This window comes from Ciconia boyciana, chromosome 5, assembly GCF_034638445.1.
Source record: "Ciconia boyciana chromosome 5, ASM3463844v1, whole genome shotgun sequence".
NCBI lineage: Eukaryota > Metazoa > Chordata > Aves > Ciconiiformes > Ciconiidae > Ciconia > Ciconia boyciana.
Genome location: NC_132938.1, coordinates 40,156,514 through 40,183,313, shown reverse-complemented (window position 1 = coordinate 40,183,313; position 26,800 = coordinate 40,156,514). Strand labels below are relative to the sequence as shown.

At 37.1% G+C, this 26,800-nt stretch overlaps 1 protein-coding gene across 4 annotated transcripts; it reads left to right on the top strand.

The window, feature by feature from the left end:
• The first annotated feature begins 52 nt into the window (after window positions 1-52).
• NEIL3 (nei like DNA glycosylase 3) lies at window positions 53-25,922 on the top strand. 4 transcript variants are annotated; one of them, XM_072862858.1, is made up of 11 exons: window positions 3,106-3,237; window positions 3,615-3,730; window positions 7,257-7,279; window positions 8,709-8,843; window positions 9,926-10,139; window positions 11,338-11,412; window positions 13,783-13,949; window positions 17,054-17,223; window positions 20,332-20,734; window positions 22,621-22,795; window positions 23,647-25,922. In XM_072862858.1, the coding sequence occupies exons 4-11, from the start codon at window positions 8,722-8,724 to the stop codon at window positions 23,821-23,823; spliced, it is 1,503 nt and encodes a 500-aa protein (XP_072718959.1). In that variant the 5' UTR covers window positions 3,106-3,237; window positions 3,615-3,730; window positions 7,257-7,279; window positions 8,709-8,721; the 3' UTR covers window positions 23,824-25,922. The 4 variants fall into 4 exon arrangements, with proteins under 4 accessions (XP_072718956.1, XP_072718958.1, XP_072718959.1 ...); XM_072862855.1 differs by lacking the exons at window positions 3,106-3,237; window positions 7,257-7,279 and adding an exon at window positions 53-252 and having other exon boundaries at window positions 23,647-25,915; XM_072862856.1 differs by lacking the exon at window positions 7,257-7,279 and having other exon boundaries at window positions 23,647-25,919.
• Window positions 25,923-26,800: the final 878 nt, after the last annotated feature.

Here is a 26,800-nt window from a genome sequence, read left to right as displayed (position 1 = left end):
GCCCGGCTCTCACCAGGCCGGCCGGCCGGGCGGAGGCGGGGCGACCCCCGGCGCGGCAGCACCGCCCCCAAGCGAGCGGCAGATTTGAAGGGAAGAGGCGGGCGGGCGCGGAGCGCTCAGCCGCGCTTCGCGGCCATGGTGGAGGGCCCGGGCTGCGCGCTCTACGGAGAGAGGCTGCGGGCGCGGGTGCGGCGGGGCCAGGCGGTGCGGAGCGCGCGGGGCAGTGCCCCGCCAGCCGGAGCCGGCGGCGCGGTGAGGGGCCGGGGCGGCGGAGAGGCGCCTTGGCGGCCGTTGGCGGGGCGGGGCAGGGCAGCGCAGCGCAGCCGCCTCTCCTCAGGGGCAGCGCAGGACCGGGCCGGGCGGCGCAGAGCTTGAGCCCGCGGGTGTGCGCGGTGGTAAACGCCGCCAGGTTTGGGGGAGAGGAAATGAATCTCGGAGCCGTCAGGAGTCGCTGGGGTGCGGGGCCACGGGGCTGGCGGGCCTGAGCACAGAGCAGGATGGTTAGTGCGGTCGACATGGCCTCCCCCTCCCGCGCCCCGGCTGCGGCAGAGCTCCTGCGCCGCTGCCGTCGTCTGGGGTGGGTCCGTGGATACTGTCTTTATTCTTCCTTTAAATTATAAAATATTCTTGTCATCAAGATAATAAATAAGCCTTAGGAGGTCGGATGTGTAAAGAGGTGCTGAAGCTGTAGAAACATAGGGGGTTTTGGAAATAATGAGTGAAAGCGAATCACTCTTGTTCACTTGGGGTAAATTGTAATATCTTTAGCTTCAGGAAACCTACAATACAAGAAAAATTACACTAGCAGTTCCTTACTTTAATTTTTTCGTAATCTCATAAGTTTTCACAAGTCTGAATGAAACATGGTGAGAGAAAGGTACACACTGGCCTGCAGAAAAGGAGCTTTTAATTCTGTAACGTTTTTTTTTAAATCATTTTAATTAGACCAACTATTTAAATAAATAAAGAACGTGGCATCTGCTCTCAGTGTACACAGTATGTAATTTTTCTACTAGTTTTTATGCTTTCTGTTGGCAGCATAAAATACTTCACCAATATAAAACTCTGCTGGGGCTCATGAGCCCTTCTGGTAGAAGGAGAAGTTAGGATGTCAGTAAGCAGGCCTAGCTGATGAGCTGTGAAGATACGGTCCTCTGGTTTTGATTACAGAGGTGGCTAGGGTATTTTTTTTTCATGCCTGGTTTTGCTCAACTGTGAGAAATTGTGCATTACTTGTGTCCCAAATAAGTATATTGGATGCCTCCAGACAGAAAGTTGGGGAATTCTTCCCCACCTTCAGTGTATAAAGGACAGTGTAGGAGAGTTTGTGATTAAGGCTCAATAAGATAGTACTTCAATGAAAGAACAATTTAAGGAAGAATGTAGTTCAAGATATGTCTAAGATAGGCAGTCAACAGTCTTTTTATAGGTTTGTATCTTTCAGGACTAAGCTTTTTGAAGTAAGGATTTATGCTCCTATGGTTTCAAAAAGAAATTTAATTCCCTCGAATATACCGACATTCATAACTTTGTGCAGTAAAAGTCACCTCAGGGCAGACTCTATTCATTGGCAAATGACCATCATAAGGGTCTTGGCTTTTTAGATCATGGCTGCTAACCATGGCGAAAGCCTTGGCCGCTGCTGAAGACTACACTGTTTAAGAGAGTTCGTACTGTGATAACTGTAAGGGCTCACCTGATACCAAAGTGGTACGAATTTAACTTAAAATATTTTGAAAAAACTAGTTGGTTTTCCATCTCGGTCACTTCTTACTCTGGTTTAGTTTAAACAAACCTGAGTGGCTTATAACTAAAATGAACCTTGTTGCACACCAACTTACTTTAATACTTTAATTGGAAGAGATGAACTGTTTATGTGAGAGCAAAATTTTTCTTTCTTCCTATTTTGATAATAGGCAAAGTAAATTATGTTGGTGTTATGCAAAAAATATTTTAATTTTTCTACTTGGCAGAATAATAACCATAAAATGCTCTAAATATATATCATTTCAAGGTAGTAATACAGTGGCAGATTTTACAGAGAGTAGCTCTGAAATTTCTCTAACTAGCTGAAGCCTTGCTGATTTGCCAGGGTCGCTTTAATGCGTATTTGCTTTGCAATTGAGTGTTGTGATTGAAGCACTGGTACACATATCTGTGCCTTGCAGTTAGGGCTCTGATGACAGTGAATATACTGCTTGCAGGTTTCAGCAGGTTCTGGGGAACTTGAGATGCTGGTCAGGGGGACCTTGACAGGCTGAGAAAAATGGGCTGGCAGAAACTTAAGTTCAGCATTTGCCAGACTTGCAGAGTCCTGCACTTGGAACAGAATAATGTCATGCAATGGCACAGACCTGGCTGCTGGTCAGGTGGAAAATGCCTCCACAGAAAAAAAGGACCAAGGTCCTATACCAGCTGAGTCCAAGTCACCAGCGTGCCCTTCCAAGGGAGAGGGCCAGCCCCATGCTGGGCTGTGCTAACAACAGTGTAGCCAGCAGGCTGAGAGTGATTCTTACCTCTGTTCAGCACTTGCAAGGCTGCATCTGGATTACAGTGTCCAGTTTTCAGTTCCCCAGTAGGAAAAAGATAATGACATATTAGAGTGAGTCCCCTGGTATGATTAGCAGGCTGAAGCACGTGATGCACAAGGAGAAGCTGATAGAAATGGCTTTTTATTGCTCTCTTCAGCTACCTAAAAGGAAGGTATGGAGGAGACAGAGCTAGACTCTTGTCAGAGGTGTGCAGTAGGATGAGAGGCAGCAGATGCAGGTGACAATAGGAGAAATTCTAATTAGGTATTAGGAAAATTTTTCCATCGTGACAATAGTGAAGCAATAGTGAACAAGGGCCCAGAGAGACGAGAGTCTCCATCCCTGGAGCTACTCTGAAGTTGACTGGAGGAGGCCCTGGGATGCCTGATCTAAGTCAGTCCTGCTTTGAGCAGGTGTTTGGACCAGATAACCTGTAGAGGTCCCTTCTTATTTCAGTGGAGTTTCATGTTCTAAGCAAGAAAAAATTATTGCTTCAATCTCACAATTATCTTTTTCTTGTCTTCTAGTAGTGTCCCGCCTGCTGTTCAACATCTTTCGAGATTAGACTTTCAATGAGTAGGAAGAGAGAAATATCTCTGTGGGCTCGGTGGAGGCTTTTCTGTAACACACAATGCTCTATGTGAAACACTGAAAGCATATTATTAACTTGGATAGAAACTCCAGCAAGAGGCATTTGGAGAAGGATGTAGGTGCAAATGGCAGAATTGACACTCTGACAAGTATTTAATATTCAAACTATACCTGTCTAGTTTACATCAGCCTGAAACTGTTATTGTGAATTCATGACTTGAAGGAAAAGGCATAAAATACCCTTATTAAAAAAGATGTATTGTTTCAATTCAGAAAAGAATGAAGAAGGTTATGATAGCATTAGCAATAGTGACTCTGCTTCCTAGGTTGATAGTCTCATTGGTTTTGATAGAGCTGCTTAAGGAGAAAAGGTTTAATATTGTCCAAGTTGGAAAATTAGTTCATACAGTTACTTGCTGAATGTGTCCTGATGCTAGAATCAAAGTAGTATAAATTCTGTTTTAATCTTTGTGTGTGTGTGCTCATTTTCAGACTGCTGCAAGTGAAGAGAGAGCCTCTGGTTACGATTTCCTTGTTGGACATGTTTACAGGGGTGTGGAGACACTGGGAAAGGAACTTTTTATGTATTTTGATCAGAAAGCTTTGAGGTAAGAGGTGAGAAAAAGGCTTCCTATGCATTCAGACTGTATGCGGGGTGTCATCTTGTTCTTGCTAATGTTGGTTTCAGAGATTTGAAAGTTAGTGTTATAGAGAAACTTCTCAGCAGCCTCTCTGCAGTGCTGGAAATACTGGATATAGTCACTTACATTTTCAGATAATTTATTGCTTTATTCTTGGTCTAAGATTCCATGTAAAGGTATCTGAAAAGGACAGTTATTCATTGAAATGCTTTGTTTCAAATAGGAAATTGCATTTTCTAGGGACAAAACTCAGAAGTGCATGCAGGTACAGTTACTTAATATCTTCCACTGCAAACTGTACTTGCAATTTCTTTCAACTTTCCTTAAGAAATTTAGACTGAAATTCTGTACTTAATCTTTAATGATTCAATTGCTCTGATAATAAACTTGTGTGAAAAAATTGCCAAACTTAAAATTCTGTGTGTATACATTTATGCTGCCTTTCTTTCTTTCTTTAAACAATATTAACAACTCCTTGGTTTGGAAGTATGAAATTGGTTTGAAATTTGGCAGATGAATGGTTTGGGTATCATAACTGTAACTCTTAACTTTCTAGTGAAACCGTGTCTCCTAGACAAATGGTAAAACTGACAAATCATCATTTGTTCATGCTTTGCAGAGTTTATTAGGGGTTTGTTGGCATGTTTAGGATTTTGTCATTTGCTTTAACCCTTTGGACATCATCTTGTACGAGCCACCAAGGTTGTATTTGGAATCTAGTTTACTTTTTCTGGTTCAGTATGCTTCTGTACTGCAAAGTCAACTAAAAAGAAATCTAACCAAATGCAGTGTAATGGATTATTAAAAAAAATCCCCTCTCATTCTTTAAGGTAATTAGTATAGACTACATAAGTGAGACCCTTATATTTAATAGGCAAGGCTTGCATTTTAATGCTTTTCTTTTACCCTTCCACTTGCAACATAATTCTAATCTTCCTAAATATTTAAAAGGGAAAACAACATCACTTCTACGTTCAGCATAGTCTTTGTCACCTAGTGACTGATGTTGAACAAAGGTGTAAGGTCATGATTTTTGTTCATTTAAAACTGGTAATATCAACAAATACCTTACAATTCTGTGACACAATATTTTGCCAGTGGCACTGCTTTTATAGGAGGGAGATAGAACTGAAAATGCTTGGCTGTGAGTACAACAGTTTGCAGTGGTTGCGTGCTGGATAAATAAAGGCAGTGATATATTAGTAGTTACCTGGGGTGATGCGTAGACTGATCTTTGGTAGCAGGGGCCTGCTGGTTTTCGGATATAGTGCTATATGCTTATTTCACCTAGTGTTAGAGAAATGCAACTAGTCTTACAAGCACATAGCAGTCTTTACATGACAATCATACAAGTAACTAGTAGGACAGGACTGCATATGTGTTTAAAGCTACCCATATTTGTGAAGGATAGGATTATGGTCCTAATCAGTTTATCTTGCTTTGTATTGTGCTTTATTAAATAGAAACAGAGAAGAAAAAGCAGCTTTAAAAAAGAAAAAGATAAGTCAGTTATAAAGGAAGATTAAAAAAAAAGGCAGGGGAGGTAACTGATACAGATGTTAGCCTTTTTTAAATGACTATTGCACGTATTACAAATTGATTCAATAAGCAAAGGAGTAAATTATACAATAAGGAAGCATTGTTTCAACAGACTGAATTATCAGAAGAAAAAAGCTATTACTAAGGAATGTAAGTAAGCATTTTGCAAAAGTTCTCAACGAGAAAGAAAATGTGGCCAAGTTCTAGTGTGGAAAATATAATCCTTTGACCCTGAAAGATTTTAAATAATTCTTAAGCTTTCTAGCCAATGCATTAACTTACTGTACTTAATGAAAATAACCTTCAGTTATTGTTTGATAATAAGCTTAAAAGATTCATCAATTTATCAGTTATTGTAGCTCTAGAAAGTGTATTTAAGAAGTCCCTTTAGTCATGTCACTTATTTGATTGGAAACATTGTAGAAGTTAGGTACGGGAAAGGTCTCCTCTACGCAGGAGGCAGAAGTTACTTATCTGATAATGAAGATCGTCATTCTCTTGTTTTAAAAATGTATGTTGTACGTCTTAAAGATGTTGAGGGGAGGTAGAGGAAGGCTTCGGAAAATGCATCTTACAGCAGTCTAAGATTGGCTGCCAGGATTGTTACTGGGAGAGGAAATAAGGAATATGCCTTCAGAGAATGTATTATTTCTTTATTAAAGTTAACTCTCAAATATAGGACTTTCTTGTCATGAGGAGTGTTACTGATATACATATTCTGTGTCTGTACATAGTTTCTCAACATAACAAAAACAGCTTTTCTCATCTGCTAAGATTACCTGTAAAAAGCTGGTAGTCATGTTGGAATAATGTTAGTCAGACATGCCTTGTGAAAGACTGGGCCATGAAGGGTTATTAACTCATTTTATGCTCTTGGGTTTTCTCAAGTGGGGAATGACTGCCTGGTGGGAGAAGATAACCTGGCCATGAAATTGTTTTATACAGTTTGGCTACTGCTTGCCTGACTTGCAAATGAAGAGGATACTTCTGAAGTGTTGCCATGTTGTGGATAGCAATTAGCAAACGAAGTTCAGTTCAGTATATTTGCAATCCATGGTGGACAGTAGAAGCTTTTTTAAGAGTACAAATGAGCAATTACACCTTCTGAAGAAATTAGTACTTCTACTTTTTGATGTCCATTTAAACAAGGACATTAAAGGCACTGAAGAAGGTCAAGACTTTTTGGAAAATCTGAGTTGTTGGGGTTTTTTTTTCAGTTTTGTCTTGAAAGTTGCTTAAATAATCAATGAAAGTTGGAAAAAAATTCTCTGATACTTGTGAGTTGTGCAGGAGAGACTTGCATGTACTGCGTGTTTTGCCATGGAAATGATACAGTTATGTGAGAGGGGTTGTCCTGGGTTTAGTTTCTGTAGTGTGCTATTAATGTAGATTTGGAGTGATAAATGGTTTAGAAAAGTTTCTGAAAATTGATAATGCACATATGTTTTTGCATAACTGAAAATGGACAAAAATATTCTTAGGAAAGAGATAATTGTTGACTCCAAATCCCTTAAAGGAAAGACTTCCACTGTCTTGACTGGAAATTACATCTTGGCCCTTAGAACTTGATAATGTGAATTATCACTGTTTTTTACATCTCCATATAATAGTTTGACTGTGCTGCTACTAATCTTTTATTTTTATGGGGAAAAATGTTTTAAATAAAAGCAGATCCTTACAATATTGTGTAGCACTAAATAATTCTACAACCTCACCTTTTTACTTTAAAATAACAAAAAATAATCAACTCCTTACTACTAGCTATCATTGAATAACAGAGCCTAGGTTTAATTAGCATGGCTTTTCTAGTTGTAATTAAAATGAGAAGATTTCTGTTTTTCCCTATTTCAGGACATCAAAGGTAATGAAACACATTGGAGTAAAATTTTATAAATTTCTTAAGGCGTTTGAATGTAAATGTGTAGCGATTACTCCTTTTTTTTTTTTTTTCTAGTCATGAACTGACAAGTTCCTAAGGTAGGTAATAGTTGTAATTCTTAATGCTCCTTTTAAACAGTATACTGGGGCTTGGTAAATGAAACCATCAGCTATTAATGTGAATGCTATTTCTTTAAAAATAACTTTCTGGAAGCATTTAGTGCATTACCATTTGGTAGCAAGATGCAAGAGTTTGGTTTAAAAAGAACTTTGACTAGTTTTAAAAATAACTTTGACTAGTTAAGCCTGTGCAGTACTATTCATGGCACTTGAGAATTGGAAAGGGCTATTGAAAATAAAAGTGGCTGAAATAACTATATCACCTGAACTGACTTGTAAGAAGAGAAGAGAGTTTTGGAGAGACACGGGTTTTTAAAAATTGAAAAAAATTAATGAATAAATGCTATGAGGAAGTTACATAAAGAATTGACTTTAAGACTGTGCTTAATGAAATGTTGTCTTAACCTATCTGTAAATATTTAAAATGCCTATCCTTCCTGAAATGTAACAAAGAGGGGTTAAAAGGAAATATACACCTGATGTTGTGTTTCTTTGGTCATTTGTGTAGTTTAATCTCTTAAATCTTTTTGTAGCTACAAAATAATCCACCTTTTCTGATATAAAATGCATAGAAGTAGGACATTCCCTCTATCTTACAGTTTTTTAGGACTTGAATGTACCAGGTGAATTTATAATAAATAAAATGTATGAGACCATAGTCAAACTTGTCCTTTGCTCAAGTATACTAGCTCCCAGTAGAATATATTATAAAGTGTAAGACCTCTTAAAGCATTAGTGATCTGTAAAAGGAATGCTTGAAAGAGTCTGTTCCACTCCTTTGCCATCTGTGCATTTTTCAGTTTATTTCTTTTATTAATTTTTAATTGACCTGCAGGTTTTGGCTTGGTTGTAGGCAAAGAAAAGCAGAAAACAACATATGGCAGATGTTAATTACTTTGTTTATGGCGTTATTGGAAGTAGCTTTGATATGATAACTTTGTTGTCAATATGGAGACTGAAATCTTTCCTTTCATACCAGGTGACTTCTGCCTGATTTAACAGAAAATTGTCTGGTAAAGTAGCCTCATTTCTCTCAGCCTCCCTGAGGACTTAAGAACCTATGTAGGAAAACCAGCATGTCAAGTGAAAAAATTCTAAGTGTGATACACCAGAAAAGTGTGTTACTTAATGATAAGGTTTGACTTCTGTATAATGAATTATACTGCAAAACCACTGGAAAACTGCTATGTTTTGGAGTGGTTTTGACTTCGGCGGGTTCTTCTCTGGGAATTGAGCACTATGTAAACAAGTAGTTTGTTGCCATGTTACTCTTAATGACTAGAATTAATGTACATACATACTGACTTGGTTAGGTAAGAATAGTTCATAACTTCAAAAAATAGACTAGTGTAATGCTTGGAAACATTGTTAAGATAATATAACCATAAGAATTCTCTTTCTTTTCAAGGATTCACTTTGGTATGAATGGTTCCATACACGTTAATCCTGATGGAAGCAAAGACAGAGATGGAGCACTACCAGTTTTGGAGATAGAGCTTACAGAGGATACTGTTTGGTTTTTTGAGGTGACAGTAGAGTATAGGTAAAGCAGAAACTAACCAAATTAAACACAGTTTGGTTTCTTTCTTTTTATAACATTCTTTTAAGGACATAGTGAAAAATCACACAGAAATTGTTAAGTGCTTGGATGCCATCATAGGCACAAAGAAACAAAACAAAACTTTCTAAACATATCATATTTATTGGTATAGTAATTTAATTTTGTTACTTTTGTATCAGTTTACATAGAGTTAAAGTAGTTCTATGCCGTAGTCTCATTAGATAGTGTCAAGGCTGGGAATGAAAGCTGAATTTAATTCCATCCTTAGATCCGAATGCTGAGTCCCATTGCCCCTTTAATTTCCGCACAAGTCTTGCTTCCTTAACAAGAATAAGGACCTGTGATGATTACTGGTTTCAAATTTTTATGCTCCCAAGGTTGTGTTTTTATTTTTGTTTTCTTTTTGGAAGCAAATTGGTATAATTGTTCTAACTGACATTAAGTGGATGTTTTTGTCCATCAGCATTGTACTTCTCACTGCGAATAAAAATAACATAGCAAGCTTGATTTTTAAAGCATTTGAGGCTCTTGGGTGAAAGGGAGCATGTACATTCAAGTAACATATACCTGCATGTTTAATATTACAAAATGTAAAAGCTTACGTAAGCCTGAGACTTCTTGTACTGTATTATTTTCAAACAATTATGCTTAATCTAATGAAATCAAGGTTTAAGAAAATACATCTTTTATTGTCATGTTGTAACTACTGGACCATGTAACCATACAGTTAGTTATGTCTGATGGTCCAAACACATGGTCTTTCCATGTTGGAAGTAGTTTTAAAGCAAGGACGTGGCAATTATTTTTCAAACTAATATGAACAAAGTGAGGATGACTTCTTGTATGTTGGACCAGATGCATGTTCCGTGCATGTATCATTGGTCTGTTTTTGGGACGGGTGGTTAATGTGATTTCTGTGCCTCTTCCTGTCACTGGTATTTTCATGGTTTCTGTTATCTGCATATAATGTTCTATTATGCTTTCATGTGTTGTTTTTAAAACCATACTGCTATATAGCATATAATTAAAATAAAAATAAATCTTAATGTATTTTTCTCTTCCAGAAGTGCAGCTGAGAGTGAGCGGAAAGTGAGAATGATGGAAAGCTTGGATGTCTGTTCTCCAAAGTTTAGCTTCTTAAGAGCAGAAAGTGAGATTAAGCAGCAGAAAACCCGCATGTTGTGTGATGTGTTACTGGATCAAGCAGTATTACCTGGAGTGGGAAATATCATAAAAAATGAAGCACTATTTGACAGTGGTCTTCATCCAGCTGTTAAGGTAAGGGAAATGTCTCAAGATTGTTTTTAATGACACCAAAGCATTAAGAATGTAAATACATATTTATGTAACATTTTGTAATTTTCTTGCCTTTGTTTTATCATCTGTCATTTCTTAAGTTATTCTAAGACACTAAATTAATGTGTTATAAAGATAACTGGAGATATTTGTCATGGCATTCCTTGGAACCTGTTGCTGCTACTCCTGCCTCACAGAGTGGACATATTTTGTGGGGCTAAGCCTTCCCTCTTACAACTTGAAACCTCTCCTTAGTAGGGAATTCATTTAACTTTCAAATCCTGACTTCGTCTGGCATCTTGTTGTGCTACCATTAAATTGTCAGCCTATAAATAAAGTGAAGAGTGCTCAGGTTTTCTTTCTTCAATTACTACCCAAAATAGTTTATGTGGTAGAGTTGATTATTTTTGCAGCTGCTTCCACTTCCTGTCCTGCTAGCTGGCATCATTTGCTTTTCTACCATTGCTTACCATACTTTTTTTGGTTAAGTTCCTCAGGCATGCGTCTCCAAACTTTGGTTGAAAAGAAGTCTGATGTTTGCAAAACAGATTGAGATTACATAGAATGTAAAGGAAAGCTGGTGAAGATAGTAACTGAAAGGTTTTTTAAACATAATACTTCTGAAAGTTCTTCATAGGATCAGTCTGGATTTTAATTGTATCTGCAATGTGAGCTGGCAGAGGAAAGAAAAATGTGACTCAAAATTTTGAGTTCTTAACAAAAATGTGTTTGGTTGATACATCTCTCTGTGATGCCTTTGGCTCAGGTGTTCTTCCTGAAGATCTCTCACAGGAAAGAGCCTCTGATGATAGGTAGGTTGTATCATAATCCATGACGAAATTAAGAGGGAACCAGGAGTTGTTAACTCCACATGATTCCTGTGATCAGGAACCCTTAGGTCAATATAGAGGAAAACAACTGAAATTTCTGCCTAATGTTTTACACGGATGAGGCAAAGTACATTGGTATTCACACAATGAGTTTGTGTAGTATAGAATGTAAAAATGAACTGTTTTACTGAGATTATATATATATATAAAAATATGTCAGAGAATTATCGTAACAGGAAGCAATGCAATTCCATATCAGCTGAAAGTGTTCAAAGTGCCCCTGTGTTGTCTTTCTGCTGTTGTCCCTTAGCATCATAATATTCTAAAAAACATCCTTGTCGTCTTTACAGGTTTGCCAACTGACAGATGAGCATATACGTCACTTGGTGAAAATGACACGCGATTTCACCCTGCTTTTTTATAAGGTATTGGCACATGTTTCTGAGAAGCCTCCAAAACTTGAACTCTGGCACGTTAGCTGTATGTGATCATCTGGTGAAAACAGTAAAAAGATGCAACAGGACAAGTGTTTCCATGAATCTGAATGTTGGTTTGTGTGCTCTTTATTCATCGTGAATTGTCAAATGATGGAAAGGTGGGGGAGTCTAGACTGTAAGAATGTGCACAGCCTTGGCCCAGTTGCAGCAGCAGAGTTTGACAGATGCTGCCTGAGGGCCAGTACAGTTTTGCTGTGCATGCGCTGTAACATCACTCTGAACATGTCAGAATTGATGTTAGTTAAGCACACACTTATATGTAAGATAACTTAAAGGTCACTCTTCAAACTGGGAACTAGAAATTGCCCCAGGGAAGTATGAAGGTAATTCGTGTGGCTTCCTTTATGAAACTTGAAATAGCAAGTATATTTATTTGACTAAATAGATTGTAATTTCTAACAACTTTTTTTCCTAACTGCAACAACTTTTTTGGTTGATAAAGTGAAATAAAGTCAAGCTTCTCCCTGCTGCCACAACTTCACTAGGATTTCATTTCTTCTCCTGTATAGTCTAGAATTCCTGGTTGCTGTTTAACTTTCCAAAATAGAAAAAGAGAGAATTTGACCTAATTCTTGTATGTTTTTCTTCTTTAAGCTGCATGCAGAGAAATGAACAGCAGCAGTGAAATTCTTGTCTGTTTCTCTTGGTATTTATGAAAGGCAAGGAGCTAGTGCTGCTAAAAATCCTTTTTTTTGGTAAGCTAGGAGGAGGGCACCTAACTTTCCTAATACCATCGTTCAGTCATAAAGGCTAAAAATGTAATTTGTTTAATAGTCTGCTTAAATATCTGCTTTCCCCAGCCCACTGAAAAGTAGTTTAATCTGGGAAATATTTTAGGGAAATATTTTCATTCTCCAACCTTCATAGTGAAGTCTACCAGTAAAGAGATAGCATCCAGTTCTGCAACAACTATAATACTAGGAGATTTAAATGTGTCACAGGCTTTTAGACTGACAATGAACAAACAAGTTAAACTTTCTGTAGCTCAGTTTAGCCATTTTCAAAACTTTTATAATCTATACTTAGCAAGTATTCACCAGTCAAGTGCTTTTAAAGAAGAGCTAGCCCACCCCCCCCAAGTCTCTTTAAGATAAAAACATAACAAAAATAGGTTAATAAGAGGGGTAGTGCTTGATCATTTTTTATAGACTGCTATAGAACGTTTGTAGTAATCATACTATATCATTTGTAGTAACACCTTACAGATGCAAAGATGAGGAATCTTGTTCATGTAAAAAGCGGTTGCTTTTGTGTTTTTTTTTTTAAAAATACCTGGATGGGAGGAAACTACTAATAAGAAACTATCTGTAAACCTTGAGGAGAAATCTTGAGGAGAAAGCAAGCTGCTTGTGAATATTCATGCAATATATATTAGTAATTCCTTCTGACTGAATTACTAGATTGTACTGGCAAAAGCATTCTCATTCAGCGAGGCTGATGAATAAGAGCACAGCAGAAGCAAATATGCTGTCCTCAGACACCTGTATTTTGGGAAGACTCCAAGGGTCTTCATGCATTATGGAGCTAGAGCTATTGAACCCTGCCAGAGCTGGGCTGGTATTGCTGGGCCAGCTGTGGTATCGTTTGAACTGTGCCCAAGGAACTGCAATTGTAGTGCAGAAACTTGTGTGGCTCTGCAGACCTGGCTGCGTCTCTACTAGGCTTTCTTGTTTGTTTGTTTGGGTTTTTTTAATTTGTTTTTCTGCCAGTTTTAGCTGGGGTATGTCTATACTGACTCCATGTGAATTGTCTCATGAAATGTGCCTGCTTGCCAGCCCTCTGGAGGCTCTTTAGGTCACTGTGCCCTTTGGGCTTGTACTGTATTTAATATGACTTTCTGCCAGTATCTGGGGAGCTTACCATAGTGCCAAGTGGCTTTTCATGAGCCAGCTTGTCTGGCATGGCCAGTGCTAAGATGAAGCTGAGCAACTTTACTGGGCGCTACCCGACTCCTACAGAATCCCTGGAATATTTCTGCATCGCTCAGTTTTTTAGGTTTTGGGAAGGTTGATTAACCCAGACTGTAGTATAAGGTCTGAGCTGACTCTGCGGTGTGTTTTTGGTTCTTTTTGGGGTGAGGGAAGGTGATGTTGGTATCGTGTTTCATGTTTGTTTTATTTTTGTTTTCTATGCTGCATTGATTGGAATACAGATGATAGCCCTTAAATATCTTTATGTAGTTGTTGAGCTGTCAGTTTATGTAGGGGTTTTTATTTTAGCTTCAGTTGAACTGTAGAAGGACTGACATAAAATTTGTACTGGGTCTCTAACTCAGTTTTTAAACATGTTCTGTTTTAGTGCCGCAAAACTGGGTCTCCACTCTACAAACACTACAAAGTATACAAGCGCCTAACCTGTGGTCAGTGCAATGGGAAGATCACTCTGTGTCGTTTAGGAGAGAATAACAGGATGACTTACTTCTGCTCTCAATGTCAAAAGGCAGATCCCCAACTTGTCAATGTTAGGTATGATGGTAACTTTATAACACTTTTAAGCATTGCTGTCCTCAAAGTGCTGTTACAGTAAGAGGACATCACTTCTCAAGTAGAATGGATGCTTGTGCATTTTATATCTAAATTCACTTGACTTTTCAAAAGGAAAACGTTTTGGCCATTGGTATTTAAAAATGGTTAAAAGCTTTCATTCTTTGATACTATTTCTTTCAAAGGCCCCATCTGTTATGAAATAGCTATTACTCTAACCAAATGTCAGAATTGCAAAACAATTCAGAGTACTCAGAATTATTCAATGCTTCTGGAAAAATTGCCCCTTGTTCTTGGTGTTATCAATATAATCGGCTTGGATGTTTACACACAACTGAGTTGAATGGCATAAAGAAGGTAGGAATTTGTGTCTCTGTTTCTTTTCAGTAGCATAGCCCCTTCAGTCCTGGAATATCTAAATAGCTGTGCATCTATGCAATTTTGTTCTGGCTGTAGAGTTACACTGAGGGAAAACTAAAACTTCAGTAAATTCAGAGTGCAGCAAATATTGTAGGGCTTACAACTTTTTTTCTTCCTCCTTATCAGATTTGGAAAGTTTTACTACAGGTATGCCACAGACACGCTTTCGGTTCTATATAAATTGTGCTAGCAGCAGCTTTCCTCCTTTTATTTTAGAAAAGCACAGAATGCATTGGATATCACAAAGGGTCAAAAGGTAAAATTTCCAAAAGCACCTTATTCAAACTCTTACATAACTAAGTTATTCTGGAAAGTTTTCATCTGAGGTTTCAGAATCTTGCCTTTATATACTGATCTCTGTCAATCTGATAAAAGATACTGCTTCGCTTTGCAAACTTTCCCTTTGTTAGTGTATGTGTATATATATATTTTTAGATACAATTTACAGAACACACAAATCTCTCTCCCACCTCCAACCTTCTTTCAAGATTTGGATGGCTGAAGGGATTTCGGTTAAAGCTTAAAAATCACCTTTGAGTACAGATCAAATATATAAAATTCCAGCATGGAAGATAAATATTTAACATGCTGATAACCCCAATCTGCTGTATTTTCAGAAAGTAATAATGAGAAATATTTTGCAGAAGGGTAGGAAGACAGCAGTGTTTTGTTGAGTCAGATAACTGGAAAATGATGCAAGGAAGAAAAAAATATCTTTCTCTCTCTCTGTTCTAGAACAAATAGTGGTTTGGTTTTTTGTTGCTGTGTGGTTTAGGGTTTTTTTTTAAACAAGTAATTAAACGGTGGTATATTTCAGTGAAAAACACGGTAATGGTAGCTATAAAATAAAAAGGTTTCTTGTGCTGTCCTCATCGTAATGGTCAGGTCTTTGTGTTCTACTCTGTTTTCTATTATGCAGTAACTGTTGCCAAATAAAAGTATGTTGAACTCAAGTGGTTTATCTGCCATTCCAAGCTTTTCACATTTGAAGACTGAAAGGAGCCCCTGTGATCAGACTGACTTGCTATGGATCATAAACTGTAGAATTTAACCCAGTGGTTCTTGGGTCAAGTCAAGTAGCTTATGATTTTACTCAGCTGAAAAAATGAAGAAAATACCCATTATAAGCTACCTCATCAAATTCAAATGTACCTTGAATCTTAAAATACACTTTCCCCCCATATTTCATGTTCCAAAATGGGTGGAGGAGCGGCGGAATGGGGCCAGGGGACAATGACATGCAGACAGACCGGAGAGATGACAGAGAATTAAACTCCAAAACATGATGTGCTGAATATATTCAGTCTAGTAATGCATCTTTGATAGCTGAGTAGAACAACTGATCTAATAATGTGAAAATACCCATTTTTAACGTTTCCAGTTTGGCTGTTTTGTTATCTAGCCACAGTATTTTGGTGAAAGCTACTGTAATGTCTGTTCTACCTCTTGACAGCACAGGATCTCTGGTATGTCAGCAGTTCTCATTGTCCTCCTTAGTTTTCCTGTTGTGGAAGAGATGTGGTAGGTAATAGGTATCCCTATCATTATCTTAGAAATCTAGGCTGTTAAGGAGAGTGATAATTATGGAATAAGTGATAGGTCTAAGGAGTGTCACAACAGTTTCCAAGTACAGCATTTGCATTATTAATTGAAGTGCTTCAATTCTTAGGATTAAAAAAAGTCTCCAAAAAGTGCATAATTCCACAAAAACTGTGGAGACAAATGCTTGATGACTTATCAACCATAGTACGTAAAAATTTACATATATATCTTATTGAACAGGTAAGTTTAAGTTACATTTAACATGCTAACAAAGTTTGGATACTATGACAAAATTAGTCCTTGGTAACATGTAGTGACTGTAAAATAGTAACTATGATTCTAAATCAGTGTATCAACATAGGAGGTATTACAATTTACAGGAGAATAAATAAAATTAAATCTATAGAGGTGTCTGGAATACAGCTTTGGCTCACCAGTAACAGCTAGGACATTCCTGAATTCTTTCTGATGAGGAGAAAGAAAGCATGAGGAAAAAAAAAAGAAAAAGAAAATCTTCAATTCTGAACAGGCTCCTAAATGTTAAAAGGCTTTCCAGCAAATGGTGACACACAAGAAAGACTTTCTAACTTTTAAGATTTTGAGTTCTGGTGGCTGTTATGATAACAAAGTGGTCTAATGGGTACCATTTGAATGAGAGGAAAAAAATTTGTTTGCTAGATTGTGTGACTTTCTGTAGTTTGGCTTCTGAACAGCTCTTCATCCAGTAATGCATTTGTTAGCAAGCGTTCTGTACAAGTGATGGGGGAAAAGTACTGAAACAGTCTCCCTTTCTCGCCAAGTTTCTTGCTCCAGTACTTGAAAATGGTAGGGAGGCTGGGGCCTTGTGCTGGACAGTACATCAGTTAATAATTAACTTTCTATCCATTTTCGTTTAAATATTTTTATTTGTATTACTTCTGCAGCATTGGGAAAGATTTGCCCTTGAGGTAAAGAAAAAAAAAAAAATCAAACTCTAACCATGACATGCTGCCCAAGCTATGATAGGCAGGCATAACACTGTGTACTACTTGTTCTCTGGCCCTGTGCCTCCCTGCACGTAGTGGTATAAGGCAATTTGTAGAAGAAACGTCACAAAAGACTAACATCATTCTTTTGTTTCACAGCAAACTGCCAACTAGAAATAGCCTAATTGGCTGGGCATGTGGCAGGGGGTCATGTTCTAATGAACACACAGCTCAGAAATCTGAAGAGGAGTGGACGTGTATGCGCTGTACCCTAATAAATAAGCCTTCTGCTAAAATTTGTGATGCCTGTTTGACTTCAAGGCCTGAAGGTATTGAAAGGTTGTCTGGAACTTGTACTGGGAAAGCAGGGAGGATTGCAGTTTTCAGAGCTATAGAACTGTCTGTGAATTGTATTTACATAACTTTAGCTAACTTCAGGTCAGATTTTGGGGAAATCTTGCACACACAATCATGGAAACTGTCTTGTCTTAAACCCTAAAACTGTCTTGTCTTCCAGCTTTCTGTGCAGGTGGGATTCTATAGACAAGCTGCTGCAGTGACCCTTTGTTTTTACTGGGGCAAGGAGTGAAAGAAAAAGCCATTCTTTCAACTCTCCTTAAAATCGTTAGAAGCTTGCAGCGTATGTCTGGTATAGAAATCACCAGGGGGCAGAAAAGTAATTATTCTTTCATGTGAACAAAAGCAGTATACTTTGGTACCCTTTCCAAAAGGATGTTGGGTTTCTCAGGGGCTAGGTTTTTTTCCTCCAAGTTCAGAGTAAGGATGATTCTGGACTTCTTACCTAAATTTGTTGTTTGTCTCTTACTGGAGCTTTTAATGCTGCAATCTAGATTGGGTGGGCAGTGAATGAGAATGTGTGAATGAGACCTAGAAAGGGACAGGAAGATGTAATGAGTAACATGCTAGCTTCTCTCCAGATTTCTGTATAGAAATTTAGATATTAAGAGGGGGTGGGTGAGGTAAGGGACACACTTTCCACTGCGACCTGTTTTCTATGTGAAGAGGAGCTTTGTATACGTTTTCACTTTCTGTAGAAAAAGTGAGTAAATTACTCTGTGGAGGGATTTACAGGAAGTTGTTTGGATGAAGACTGTTGCTCAGAAACATTTTCAATTGCTACATATATTCCAAGAAACAAAGTCTAGAGGTATGCACGTGTATGGCTTTTTAGGGATAAAGCTAATTCTATAATAATTCCTTATTGAAAGTTTTCTACCTCAAAAACTAATACTCCACTTATTTCACATTGTGTAGTGAATTATTCAGTGAAGTGGCTGAAATCCGCATGCAACTTATTTCTTTATTTTTCTAGCTCCAGTGCTGCACACTTGCAAGAAAATGTATTTTTAAACAATATACAGGCTTTTTGTACCTGAGAAGAATGAATGTTTTTGTGGGCTCCAGGACCTATTGTTAAAAGTTCACTGAATTTAACTATATGACTCAAAAGTATAATGCTGAAATCGGAATTAAAGATCACATTCCCATAGCTTTGATGGTACTGCGAGCCATACTTTCCAAAGTGCCTCCAAATGTGACTTTATGGTATTGATCTCAGTTCTTATAAAATAAGGTCCAATGCTTTTTTAAAGTATTGTTTCATTCTAGTTATTCCTTTTATGAATGGAGTCATGTGTGTGGAACTCTTATCTTACACTAGCTAGAGTCCATTTCTTCAGGCCAAGAATCAATAAAAGTATGTCTTCGTGCCTTACATGATACTTGTTGCCAGCAGAGGCTAATCTTGCATAATTCTCCTGCAAAATCAGCACCAGAAACATGAAAGTTTTAATCTGTCCACAGACTCAGATTTACTAACTACCATTTATCCTGGAATTAATACTGTCAGCCAGACCTTAAAATGTATAACAGCATGTGCACAAATGCTTTATTTTAAGCTTTGTAACAAAATCCTGTTCCTTCTCCTGTACTTCTACGTTTCACTTGTTTAGCTATATGCCATTATTGAAAACAGGCCTGGAATTTGAAGATGTGTTAGACTTGGTGGAATACTGTTACAAAAATTATTTTTTAAAAAATAAGACTTATTTTTGCATCATAGGAGTGGTATTTGAGATTTTTCTTAAACATGGTTTTGCTTACCTCTCTCTTTTCAAACTTTAAGATTCCTCGCCTTCTTGCTTTGTTCATTTTTTGTCTTTTATTTTGTTTCTAAAATTAACTACTGTCAGCAGAAATGTTTGAATTTTTGAGGACAGAATACTTGGTATGTAAAGTTAGCTGCTGGCCATACAGCCGAAATAATTCAGTCTGTAGAGACAGATAACTATTTACCATTACATCTCAATTTCCTTGCTGCTTTGCTAAGTACAAGGTCAAGCTCCTTTCTTAAATCTGAATGCACTGGAAGCAGTATGTCTCACTGTGCAGCAGTCGCAAAATGGAAGCAGCCTGGAAACAAGTATTGTTGAGAGTAAGCTGTAGGGATTCTTACTTTGTTTCTGAGTGAGAATGCCTTTGGAGAGAGCGTGCCCTTGTGTATCCCTTATCTACCCATTTTTCTTCTGCTTAATTCCCTCTTCCTTGTATGGAGGGAAGATGTAGGAGGGAGAGACTTGCTGGAGGTGGTAGAAAAGAAAGGACTCTGTTCTTGAACTCTGTGGCTTCACAGCCACTTAACAAAGATTGCATATAGGGACCCCATAAAGTTTTTTTTTTTTTCACCCTTTTCTCAGGAAAGATTACCTACAGACTCCTTATTTATTAAACTGGCATTAATAAATTATGCCCACTCTTTTGGAATGATTATTGCCCACTAGGCAGGCCTCTCTTTCTGTAAAGAAACATACTGTTGTTCACATCAGGAAATAAATGCAAAGTAAATGTCTGAACTGCTTGCTTCTGAAGCCTCTTACAGTAAGGGATCAATAAGTTTGGATGTGCTCAATGTTTGGAAAGGGCGGGAACCCTGAAAGCACTAGAAAACCCGACAAATTAATATTCCTTTTTGTGTCAATAATAAAACAATACTTTAAAAATGGATAATGTACAGCTGCTGGAGGTACCATACCCTGCAATCTCCCAGTGCTGAGGTTATAAAAAGTTATTTTGAAAAATGTAAATATTTTAATCCCTGTATTTGGGCCAAATTCAGTTTTCTATGGTTAATTTTCCAATAGCTTTCATTTAGAGAGTACTATTCACATCTGGTCCTATTCAAGCAATAGTAATGTTATTTTGAAATGCATGTTGTATGTGACTCCAAAAGTGCATGAGCTTTTTTTATTGTAAGAAATTTGGAACTGTATCTAATATGTGACAGGTTTTGAGATCTTTCAAGATGATATGGTAAATTTACTCTTTCACTCCCTGTATGATGACTTACAAATACAATCAGAAATATGATGTATCACTCTACACAGATGGATTATAACCAATAACTTATTTTTCCTTAGTTCCAAAGGCAGAGAATGTTGAAGATTCTGCAGCCTTTAACATAAACTTAATGAAGTACCCTTGTAATGATTTCAGAAAACCAAGCACAGAAATAAAGATCAATAGGAAAGCCGCATTTGGAACTACAACTCTTGTCTTAACAGATCTTGGTAACAAAGCTGTTTTGAGAAATGATACCCAAATATCTGATGGACTATCTCAGTGTGTTGCTCCAAAAAGCAATTGTAATCAAACCCAAAACAACGTCTACCAGTCAGGGGGAAGCACAGACAAGGGTTGCTCAACACACGTAACTTCTGTGGCTTTGTCCTCCTGTCAACAACCTCTTGCTTTCAAACACGTACAGAAGAAACAGAAAACTGATCATCTCTCCTCTGTTCACCAATATAATATAGCGATAAGGTATGTATTCTAAAATGTAAAAAAGTCTTTTTATAATCCCATAAACCAACTTTATCCCTGAAGATTAATGGAATACTGTGCTGTTGGGTTCAGACACTGTTGTCTTTGGATTTCTGCCAGAGGTAACTTATTCTTGGGTAAACTAAAATTACACTCAGATTTCAAAAGCACTGAATGACCTAGGCTGTCACTGGAAAAGTCCTGATTTTGGCATCTGGCCAGTACTGCTGTTAACTAACCAGCTGTTCACAGTTCAGCTCTTCCCATGGAATAGGACAGTATAGCTTTAATAGGTCAATGAGCACAGTTCTACCTAAGGAGTTGTCTGAGCTTAGCACTGTAGTCTTGAAGTCATTGTGAAAGACGACAAAAGGAAAGTAGCTGAATGAATATATTCTAATTAAAGTTATTTGTCAACTAGCAATTTCCAACATTCTTCCATGATACAAAGCTCTGTACAGGTACCTCGATGAACCTCCCATCAGTATTTTCTCTTAACTTTCCTCCCCATCCTATATGTAACTGCTTCAACTCTCTACCGATCCTGAATTTTTATTTACGCAGCCCTATTCAGACACATCCATTGCCTAGTTAAGAGAAATGTGAGAACCTATTAGGGGTGTCGAGGAAAAATTGGGCAGACATACACAACAGTAATAGGAGTGCAAGGTAGATGTCACTTACAGTGGTAAATTATGCAGGGTGAATGTGAAAGATATTAATGATATGCTACAAAATTCTTGGTCATGTGTCTGTTCTGAAATATAGAAATTATTTCTTGCATTGTTGAAGCACCAGTTTTGAAACAGGATCTCACTGGCTAGCCAAGTTAGGCTGTATGAATATACTTTCTCTTTGCTGTCTCAGTGGAGGACTACAGAGAACTGAGGATGTAGGCAGGATAATTGAGAATACAGAGGAGTGCAAAGAAGAAATGAGACAGTATCAATCATCATAACAGGTAGTTATAGCAAGTAATCAACTTAACATTAAAAAAAAAAACTGAAACCCAACAAAACCCAAAACCAAACACTTCGTAGCAAAATCCAACAAAAAATTTGTTGGTTTTTCTTTCTTTTGTTTTAATGAGGTATTGGAAAAAATCTGCTGATGTCTGCAGGACAGCAATCTTCTAGACATAAGAGAACATAAAATTCCTAGGCTGATAACAAGAATGAATTAATTATTCCTTTTTTCACTATGGTTTCATCACTGCTTTTCTGCTCTATAAATATATTAGATACATTTTAGAGCATTAATCTTTTTCATGTTACCATTTTTAAATAAAGCCTTGTGTATTGAATTCAGATAATCTCTGACTATCTCAGTCATGAGGAAGAAAGAAAGAAAAACTTTATTCCATTCAGAGAACACTGTTCCACCCCCTCAGCTGGATTACTTCTTGATGGAATATGATTTGGAGCATTACTGTAACTTTTTAATAAAGAGGGTGGGAGACTTTTCTGTGAAGCATACAAATACATTCAACCTGGAGCAATTACTTGGTATTGGTCTATTTTCTCACTGAGAGCAGAATACTCTTTTAGAATACAATGGAATTTGGGGTGGGCAGTATAATAGTGGTGGTAATATTTATTTTGTTTTGCAGATTGAGTACTTTGAAATAATTTAAAACATGGGCTAATGCTGGGGAAAACTGGTATAATAACCTGCAAGAAAAGCACACAAATCTTGTCTATTCACTACTAGCAATCATTCAGCTTTAAAGCTGCAATAGGGTACATTAGAGAAGTTTGTTCTCTGGCTGTCATTGTGTGTAAAAGTACAGAGTGAGCTATTGTAATGGTAGGAGAGAGTTCTTTGGTTGTGGTGTTGGTAAGCCCTTTAACATTACACAGGAGTCATTTTGTAACCTGTCATTACAGCAAACCTCAAGCTACTACGTCAGATGATACTCGTATGTTAAGCATGGGCTATCCTCGCTGCAGTAAACACAGCCGTCTCTGCAGCCTCAGAGTTGTGAGAAAGGATGGAGAAAACAAGGGCAGGCAGTTTTTTACCTGTCCCCTACCCAGAGAAACTCGGTGTGACTACTTTCAAGTATGTATAAGACTTCAGGGCCTGTTTTCTAATAAGCACTTGTTCCTGCAGCCTCCTTGCCCCCATAATCTGTAATTGTGGACAGATATGATCCATTTTTATAAAATTTTATTAAATTTTATATTTGCTAATTTTAAATACTTTTGCACACTGAATTGAAATGAAGAGCATAATAGTAGTTATAAACTTACGGTTTTAGTTACTTCTCTTCCTGCTGAGAAGGCACCTGCTTGTGCAAATGTCCTTAATCTGCTTCCCTGTGATGTAAAACAGATGCATAGCAGAAATGTTGGTTTGAAGGGACTCGTGCAAGTCATTTAGTTCAGCCTCTTGCTTGAAGAAGGACTATGCCAAACTCTAGATCTAGACATCAGCCATGTTTCTGTCTAGCCAAAATCTTGAAAACCTCCAAGAATGAAGATTCTGTAATCTGCCTGGGCAACTGCTCCCACTGCTGCACTAACACTTACCCTCACCTGCCTAGCTGCAACTGGTGGCCATTGCTCCTTGCTGTGAGTGTATGTGACTGAGAAGAGTTTGATTCAGTCACCCACCACCAGGTAGTTAATAGATGAACTCAAGACAGTAATGACTGTAGTGCCTTAATTTGAAGAAAACTATGTGTTAACAGCAATTGAAGTTACACTAATTAAAATGTGTGCAGTTCCAATTAATGTTAAAGAAAAATCTAAAATCAGAGATAACAAAAGAGATCAAACTATCTTAACTACTAGGAAGAGTTTCTTCTAGGGCCACCCCTGTAGATCTGTTTCTATTGCTCATTTTAAAATAAGGAATTCATAGCCATCACGTATGCTAAACCTGTGCCTAAAACCCATTTCTTTTGGCAGTGGGCTGACTTGAATTTTCCATTTTGTAACCATGGCAAGCGATGTGTTATGAAGACTGTGTTGAAGATTGGTCCCAATAATGGAAAGAACTTTTTTGTGTGCCCTCTTGGGAAGGAAAAACAGTGTGGCTTTTTCCAATGGGCAGAAAATGGGCCAGGTATGCAGGTTATTCCTTGATTTTGATGTTCTAGTTCTGTAATCCTCAGGATGTCTTAAGTGCATACAACTTTTCTAGTAATTTCTGGTTTGGTTTGGTTTTGTTTTTTTCCCTGTTAGCTACTTAATTAGTAATATAGCTCCAACAACGTAAAGAACTGCAGATTTGGGAAGATTAATTTTACATAGTCCTATAAAAATTAAACACTGCTTGTCTGCTGCATACTATTTTGAAATAAATATCTAGCTTGCAATATAGTGGCATACTGTTATATTTCTAATAAAAAATGAACTGTTTTCCTTTTTTCATGTAATGTTGCTGAAGTTTGACAGCACTGCATACTTTCAAGCATATGTGATTTATAGAACAGATAACTTAATCTAAATTAGTATTTTAAATTGGTAGACTTTTTCATAAATGTAAACATGTATTTAATAAGTGAGTAAAAATTTTTTTAATACCACTTCATGCTTTATTTCCTCAGAGCTTAAAATGAAACAGCAACAGACTGTACACTTTGAATGTTACCATAGTTGAATGTGTGACCTTGCTTAGACTTGGAAAACAGACAAAAACTGCTCTAAAATTAATAACATGACTCTGCAGTTTTCTTAATTACATTTTTTTTAATCCAGGTCTTAACATTTTCTTCTAGTTGCTACTGACTTTTTTTCCCCAATCCATGTGTAATGCATAATAAAATCATACCTCTTAGGTGGTTAAAACTCAGTTTACATTTGCTTGTATTACCACTTTTTGATGAAGCATGGGGAAAAGTATCTAGAATATGCTAAGCTATCAAATGTGAAGTAAAGCAGAAACAGAATTCTTCAAATCTTTGGAGCATGTACTATAGATAACAAGAAGGATGAAACTAATGAAGATATGGCCATAGCTTCACAAATTACTGGAAGACAATCAGTTTTTAAAGAAAGTAATGGGAAGTAGCATTGCTTCCCACCAAAAATGTGTGAGATGAAACAGGTTTAAAAGCTTCTGTAAATGGTCCATCAGTCTATGTAAATACTTCAGAATTGTGTCATTTCTGAAAGCTAACTGCCTGGGTTTTTTTCTCCTTTTTTTTGTTGTTTTTGAGGGGAAGGACTACTTAATCTTCCTGAGAAAGTTGTGGAACTTCAGTCCAATTTAAATCTTCTATGACACGGTGCAAGTGAAACCAATTAATTCTTGTCCGAACCAACACAAATTCAGAGGCTTTTTTCTTCCTCTTTTCAGTAGCCTTTGATACCTTTCAAATCTTTTAAAACTTCCCTTATGTGAAGGAAATCTTCTCTAATCAGATTGTAGAAACTATAATCCTTATGTTGCTCAATGGACTCTTTCCAAATAATATATATCTTTCATGAAGCCTATTATTTAAAGTAGGGTACAGAACTCCACCTGAGAACAAAATAAGCTACTTCACATGAAGACTGACTTTCCATTGCCATCTTTTTCTATGATGCTTGTTACAAGGATATGTCACTGCTAGCTTGGTGCTTATACATCTAAATCTATAAAATTGCTATCTAACCAGTTCCTCACTTGCATTTGTACAATTGATACTGTGATAAAGCACCCGATTATTTTTAAATTGTACATGCTTTTGGATGTCTTGCACAAGGATAAATCTTCAGTCGTTCACCTAAACATGAAAAATTGAAAGAAATACAACCATTTTTGATCACTTGCCTTCAACAAACGTTAGGATCTCACTGAAGCTGGAAATAAAATGACTTTTTCAAACTTTGACACTTCAAAGATAACAGTTGGGCTGTTACGTCTTTTATCTCAGCAGCCAGACACGAAGTGAGTATCTGTTTACATATAACATACAAGTTTTAAAGGATTAACTACTTTTATTAGCTGCTGCAATCACTTTCCTTTTTTTGTTCTTATATTTTTAGAACATGTTGTATCTTTTTTTAAAAAAGTGCATAAGCAATATGGAAAGTTAACCTGGACAGTGGAGCAGTGATGTATAAAGTGCATTTACCCTCTGAGGGTGCAAAATCTGAGTTCTTTATTGAAATGAGTAGTATGTCCTGCTTAAACTAAGGACTAAACTAAGGAATAGTGGTTAAAATAAAATATTTTGTCCTGATCATTGGCTCATCTATTTCACAAGTAATTTCACCCAAAGTTTGAATAATTTAAAAGCATGAGAAATAACCTACATTAGAAAAATCTATTACAATAGAAGTTTTATCTTGAATAAAAATCGTGTTTTATTTTCAAAAAGTTACTTTCTGTATTACCTCATTTCTGCTACTTTCAGCCTAACTACAAATGTTAGCATGCAATAACTTATCTTTATCATCTCAAACATAATGTAATAGGCTAGCATAGGCTAGCCACTTGAAGTAACCAAAGCTGGCTGCATAAAAGTAGCTTGAAGAGCTGTACTTCACTATTTACCAGTGAGATTGCAAATTTAGAGATTTTATAAAGTCTCTGTGCATGAAGTTGCAATAAAACAGGTTAAGAATTCTCAGCATCTAAGTCTCTCTAAAGATGTTTCAGAATGGTTGTATCGCTTATTGATGATATTGTTTTGGACAAACAGTTATTTCAGGAAATGGACACTTAGATAAATTCAGGCAAGAGATGTCATCTAGCAGGTAGAATTCCTCTCAAACATTTTACATTTTGAAATGTATAAAAATAAATTTAAGAAGTTTAAACAGGAAATAAGGCAGCAGCCACAGGGCAAGGTATGGCTATTAAAGGAGTGCAACATGAAAGTTTTGTTTATGGAATACATGTTTATGGAGAAATGTTTATTTTATAAACAAAACTTTAGATTACTGCCTAACACTCAAATTAAACAATTTTGGGACTAGTACCTCTTCCCTAATCCTCATGAAAGTAGGGTACACTAATATCAAGGGGAACTTAACTGCTCTTTTATATTGCTAAGGCTATTATCCTATACATTAAATAACAAGATTATAAATTATTTAATTCTAATTTCCTGTCTCTCCTATAAATACCAAC